This window comes from Micromys minutus (assembly GCF_963924665.1).
Source record: "Micromys minutus genome assembly, chromosome: X".
Classification (NCBI taxonomy): Eukaryota; Metazoa; Chordata; class Mammalia; order Rodentia; family Muridae; genus Micromys; species Micromys minutus.
In genome coordinates this window covers 110,592,174-110,598,864 of record NC_137970.1, presented here as the reverse complement: position 1 = coordinate 110,598,864, position 6,691 = coordinate 110,592,174, and the positions used below count along the sequence as shown (strand labels likewise).

At 37.5% G+C, this 6,691-nt stretch overlaps 1 protein-coding gene across 1 annotated transcript; it reads right to left on the bottom strand.

Moving 5' to 3' along the window:
• Positions 1-6,217: 6,217 nt before the first annotated feature.
• LOC308415528 (embryonic testis differentiation protein-like) lies at positions 6,218-6,400 on the bottom strand (the record flags this gene model as incomplete). The annotated part of the gene is made up of 1 exon (XM_080910564.1): positions 6,218-6,400. The coding sequence occupies one exon, from the start codon at positions 6,398-6,400 to the stop codon at positions 6,218-6,220; it is 183 nt and encodes a 60-aa protein (XP_080766690.1).
• Positions 6,401-6,691: the final 291 nt, after the last annotated feature.

Sequence of the window (6,691 nt, the reverse complement as noted above, 5' to 3'; positions counted from 1 at the left end):
GAACATTTTGTTTAGCTCTGTACCCCATTTTTTAATAGGGTTATTTGATTCTCTGGTGTCTAGCTTTTTGAGTTCTTTGTATACCTTGGATATTAGGCCTCTATCTGATGTGGAGTTGGTAAAGATCTTTTCCCATTTTGTTGGCTGCCATTTTGTTTTCTTGACAATGTCCTTAGCCTTACATAAACTTTGCAATCTCATTAAGGTCCACTTGTTAATCTTTGACCTTAGAGCTTGAGCGAGTGGTGATTTGTTCAGAAAATTTTCTCCTGTGCCTATGTGTTCCAAGATTTTCCCTACTTTCTCATCTAATAGTTTCAGTGTATCTGGTTTAATGTGGAGATCTTTGATCCACTTACACTTGAGCTTTGTACAAGGAGATAAGAAAGGGTCTATTTTCATTCTTTTGCATGCTGAGTGCCAGTTGGACCAGCACCATTTGTTGAATAGGCTGTCCTTTTTCCTTTGAATGTTTACGGCTCCTTTGTCAAAAATCAGGTGACCATATACATGAGGAGTCATTTCTGGATCTTCTATTTTAATCCATTGATCCACATTCTTATTTTTGTACAAGTATCATGCAGTTTTCAGCACAATTGCCTTGTAATATTGCTAGAGGTCAGGGATAGTGTTTCCCACAGATGTTTTCTTGTTGTTGGGGATGGACTTCGCTATTCTAGGTATTTTGTTATTCCATATGAAATTGCACATTGATCTTTTCAATTACATGAAGAACTTGGTTGGAATTTTGATGGGGATGGCATTGAATCAGTAGATTGCTTTTGGTAGGATGGCCATTTTTAAAATGTTGATCTTTCCAATCCATGAGCATGGGAGATCTTTCCATTTTCTGAGATCATCCTCAATTTCCTTCTTTAGAGGTTTGAAGTTCTTGTCATACAGGTCCTTCACTTCCTTAGTTAGAGTCACACCAAAATATTTCTTAAATTTTGTGACGAATGTCCAGGGTACCTTTTCCCTAATTTCTTTGCCCACATGTTTGTCCTTTCAGTATAGGAAGGCTACTGATTTGTGTGAGTTAATTCTGTATCCAGCCACTTTGCTGAACTTGTTTATCAGGTGTAGGAGTTCTCTGGTGTAATTTTTGGCGTCACTTAAGTACACTATCATGTCATCGGCAAAGAGTGATGTTTTTATCTCTTCCTTTCTGATTTGGATCCTTTTGATCTCCTTTTGCAGTCTAATTGCTCCAGCCATGACTTCCAGTACTATGTTTAATAGGTAGGGGGAGAGTGGGCAGCCTTGTTAGGTCCCTGATTTTATCAGGATTGCTTCAAGATTCTCACTATTAAGTTTGATGTTGGCTGTTGGTTTGCTGTATATTGCCTTTATTATGTTTAAGTATGGATCTTGGATTCCTGATCTTTCCAAGACTTTTAACATGAAGGGGTGTTGGATTTTGTCAAATGCTTTCTCAGCATCTAGTGAGATGACCATGTGATTTTGTTCTTTGAGTTTGTTTATATGGTGGAGTACATTGATGGATTTCCTTATATTAAACCTTCCCTGCATCTCAGGGATGAAGCCTACTTGGTCATGATGAATGATCGTTTGATGTGTTCATGGATTCGGTTTGCAAGGATTTTCTTGAGTATTTTTGCATCAATGTTCATAAGTGAGATTGGTCTGTAGTTCTCTTTACGGTCTTTGTGTGCTTTAGGTACAAGGGTTATTGTAGCCTCAAAAAATGAGTTAGGTATTATTCCATCTGATTCTATCTTTTGGAATAGTTTGGAGAGTATTGGTGTTATATCCCCAGTAAATGTCTGATAAAATTCTGCATTGATCCTGTCTGGACCTGGGCTTTTTTTTGGTCGGGAAGCCTTTGAAGACTTCTTCTATTTCTTTAGGTGTTATAGGATTATTTATATGGTTTACTTGGTCCTGGTTTAACTTTAGGATCTTTTATCTGTCTAGGAATTCATCCATTTCCTCCAGATTTTCCAATTTTGTGGAGTATAAGTTTTTGTAGTAGGATCTGATGATTTCTTGAATTTCCTCAGTTTCAGTTGTTGTGTCACCACATTCCTTTCTGATTTTGTTAATTTGGATACTCTCTCTTTGCCCTCTAGTTAGTCTGGCTAGGGGTTTATCAATCTTGTTGATTTTCTCAAAAAACCAACTCTTGGTTTTGTTGATTTTTTCAATGGTTCTTTTTGTTTCTTTTGGTCTATTTCTGCCCTAATTATGATTATTTCTTGCCGTCTACTCTTCTTGGGTGTTTCTGCTTCCTTTTTTCTAGGGCTTTTAGCTGTGCTGTGTGGTTTCTGATGTAAGCTCTCTCCAGTTTCTTTTTGGAAGCACTTAGGGCTAAGAGTTTTCCTCTCAGTACTGCTTTCATTGTGTCCCACAGGATTGGGTATGTTGTGTTTTCATTTTTGTTGAATTCTAGAAAATCCTTAATTTCTTTCTTTATTTCTTATTTGACCCTGCTATCATTTAACAGAACATTGTTTTGTTTCCATGTGTATGTGGGCTTTTTGTTGTCTTTGCAGTTGTTAAAGACCAGCCATAGACCATGGTGATCTGAGAGGATGCATGGGAGTATTTCAATCTCCTTATATCAATTGAGGCTCGATCTGTGTCCAGTTATGTGGTCAATTTTCAAGAAGGTGCCATGAGGTGGTGAGAAGAAGGTGTATTCTTTTACTTTAGGAAAAATGTTCTGAATATATCTATTAATTCTAGTTGGTTCAAAGTCTCTGCTAGTTTTTCAGTGTCCTTGTTCAGTTTCTGTTTCCATGATCTGTCCATTGGAGAGAGTGGGGTATTAAAGTCTCCCACTATTATTGTGTGGGGTAAAATGTAGTTTTTGAGCTTTAGTAGGGTTTCTTTTATGAATGTGGGTGCTTTTTTATTTGGAAGAGATATGTTAAGAATTGAGAGTTCCTCCTGACAGTTTTCTTTGGTAATGAGTAAAAAGTGTCCTTCTTTATCTTTTTTGATAACTTTTGGTTGGAAATTTACTTTATTCAATATTAGAATAACCTCTCCAGCTTGCTTCTTGGGGCTGTTTGCTTGGAAGTTTTTTTCCCACCCTTTTAATCTGAGATAGTGTCTCTCTTTGTCTCTGAGATGAGTTTCCTGTATGCAGCAAAAGGCTGGATTTTGTTTATGTATCCAGTCTGATAGCCTATGTCTCTTTATTGGGGAGTTGTGTCGATTTATATTAATAGATATCAAGGAATAGTTGTTTGTGTTTCCTGCCATTATTGCTTTTGTGGGTTGAGTTGTGTCTGTGTCTTTTTAGTCTTTTAGTTTTCTTGTTTAGGAGTTTTCTTGTTTTTACTAGGCTGTATTTTCCCTCATTGTATTGGGTTTTCCACCTATAATTCGTTGTGGTGCTGGGTTTGTGGTCAGATATTGTGCAAATTTTGTTTTGTCTTGAAATATCTTCATCTCTCCATCGATGGTGATTGATAGTTTTGCTGGGTATAGCAGCTTGGGCTGGCACTTGTGCTCTCTTAAGGAGTGCATCATGTCTGTCCAGGCTCTTCTAGCTTTCATAGTCTCTCTTGAGAAATCGGGTGTGATTCTGATTGGTCTGCCTTTATATGTTACTTGACCTTTTTCATTTACTGCTTTTAGTATTCTTTCTTTGCTTTGGGCACTTGGTGTTTTGACTATTATGTGTCGGGAGGTATTTCTTTTCTGGTCCAATCTATTTGGAGTTCTGAAGGCTTCTTTTATGTTTGTGGTCATCTCATTCTTGAGGGTAAGGAAGTTTTCTTCTACGATTTTGTTGAAGATATTTACTGTGCCTCTTAGTCAATATTCTTCTCCCTGTTCTATTCCTATTATCCTTAGGTTCGGTCTTCTCATTGTGTCTTGGATTTCCTGGATATTTTGGGTTAGGAGCTTTTTGTTTTTTGCATCTTCTATGGCGGTTTTGTCTATGTTTACAATATTGTCTTCTGCCCCCAAGTTTCTCTCTTCGATCTCTTGTAATCTATTGGAAATGCTTGCTTCTGTGACTCCTAATTTCTTTTTTGGGTGTTCTTCCTCTAGAGTTATCTCTTTTATTGTTTTCTTTATTGTGTCAATTTTTGTTTTAATTTCCCTCTTACATTCCTTCATTTCTTTGGTTCTGTTTTCCTCTAGTTCTTTGAGTTCTTTGAGTGTTTTTCTTGTTTCCTCTTTAAAAGCTTCTGAATCTTTTTGCTTTTCCTCCCGTTTTTGTTTAAGTGTCTCTATCAGCATCTTGAGGTATGATTTCTGGTCTCTGTCTTCTTTTCCTGGAGTTTTTGGCATTCTGATGTTTGCTGTTATGGGAGAGATGTGTTCTGGTGTTGCCAGGTTGTCTTGGTTTCCTTGGGATGTACTCTTTCTCTTTCCTCTTGCCATTTTGTTGTCAGTGATATGTTCTCGCCTTTCCCTTGTATCTATCTGGTCTGTGTCCCTGGATCTCCACTGGTCCAGATGGCAGATGGGCTGAGACTTTTTCTGCACCTCAGAGTCGCCAGGTAGGAACAGAAGTTCCAAAGTTGTGTTCCTGGTCCCTGGATCGGGCAGAGCAGGGGTGCGCTTTCTGTGCACACTCAGCAGAGATCTCTCTGCTCCCTGGCTGCCTCGATCTCTTACTCTCAAGTTTTTAAACCTTTAGTGCCTGCCGTACCGGGTGGCAGATGGGCCGTGCTCTGTTCTGTGCCCCTTTGACCTCTCTTTCAATCTCAATTCCTCTTCCTCCTCCTTTCTTTAATTTCCACTTCCTTCTCAAACCTTTTTACCTCTTAACTTTTGCATTTCCTACATTTCTGTTAACTCACCTTGATGTCCCCATCCTCTTCATTCTTTTCTACAGTTCTGTACTTCCCACATCTTCTCCATCATCTATTAATCTTTAGGTCGGTATTCTTTTCTACTTTTGTCCTTCTCTCTTTCTTCCCCTTCACTTCCTTATCATATCTTTATTCCTGTTTTGTCTTGTCCTGTCCTGCCCTCTCTTAGATCTTACCTCCTTCTCTTTGTTCTCTCCTATCACCTCTTTAACAGTCTTCATTTTGTTTATCTTTCTGCTTTTTTCCTTTTCCTTTTCACTTCAATTTTTTCTCATTTCCCTATTTCCTGTTCATCTCCTTTCTCTTCTTCTGTCTTTTAACCTTATCTATCATCTCTAACCCATTTATACCTGGACCAGAGTTGAGTCTGACACATAGGACCTGGGAGTGCACACTGGGGGTTCTCAGTGAGTAGACAGTTCTGTGCTCACTGGAAAAGGGTTCTTTTTGCCTAGAGAAAAAGTCATGTCCCTGGCAGTAACATTCAGGTTGTATGGGCAGAGGGCAGAGCACCCAGAACAGCCTCAGAAGATCTCCTACACATGAGCTTACAAAGGCATAAGTAAGACACTGCCATCAGAACTCAAAGCTTGCTGAAGAAAAAGCCAAACACTCAGAAGCAATTTTCTTCCTGAGCCCAAGGGCCTGCAGATCTATAGGAGGAACAGACACCAGTCACTAACAAGACCACATATAATCACAGATATCAAGATGTCAAGAGGAAAGAGAAATAACTTAGGCAATATAAACAAAGACATCTTGGCAACATTAGAATCAGCTCTGCTACCTAGCAAGTAGTAGATTACCAAACACTCTAGAGTAATGAGGCTCAACTATCAGAAACTATGACTTTATGAAATTCTAAAGAAAATGGATGCATCTAGAGAATCTCATCCTGAGTGAGATAACCAGTCACAAAAGAACAGACATAATATGCAGTCACTGATAATTGGATACTAACCCCAGGAACTATATATAATTCAAAAAAAAAAAGAAAAAAATAAGAAAAGAAAAAAACCATTATGCTCAATTCTTACACAGCAAGAAAACTTTGATTAATTCCAGGTTACATCCTGTTTTACATGTACTCTATGCTCATTGTAACTATCAAGATCATAATACACAGTACTAAACCTTTAAGAAAAAACATCATTGACAAAAATATATTTGAATACTTTTATGCAAAATGCTTAAAATTTGTACATTTATCTTTGTTTTTTAAAATAAATTTTTAATAAAAATTTTAAAAAAGAAATGAAAAAAAAAGAAACACAATGTACCAAAAGCAGTTGAAATGAAGAATAGTTTAATGACTGAAATATCAGTGTGGCTTGTTTTTTAATTATCATTAAGTCATTCATTTTGAGTGGACATAAACATGAATTTTGTAATTGCCATTTTAGTCTAGAGGGGGCACTTTACTTTAGTGTCCAAACCCATTCTGACAAATCCATATTGTTTTTGGGCTTCCCCAGCTGCCTCTCAATCAAATACATCAGAATATTGTTGGAGGGCTTCTGGTATTTTAACTTTTTCGCTGGAACTACTTCCATGTTCTGTTCTGGTGGCCTATGAACAGCTTCAGAATTTTCTTTATCCATGACTGGGATTATTCAATGGCCTCAAGGGAACAGAAAAAGCCTGAGAAGGCAAATGAAACAAAATAATCAGTTCAGCCCAGAGGCCTCTTTTGACTGCCTTCTTAACTTTTTGTCTGTCAGTTTCTCAAACATAAATGCAACATGCCTGAAACAAATGAAATTGCTTTGAGACACAATCTAATTAGCAGTGTCCCACTTATCATAGTCCACATTACCATATTTCACATGACCATATTTCATATCCGGACATATACTTTGATTACATTGATGTATGTTCAGAAGCTCTATTCT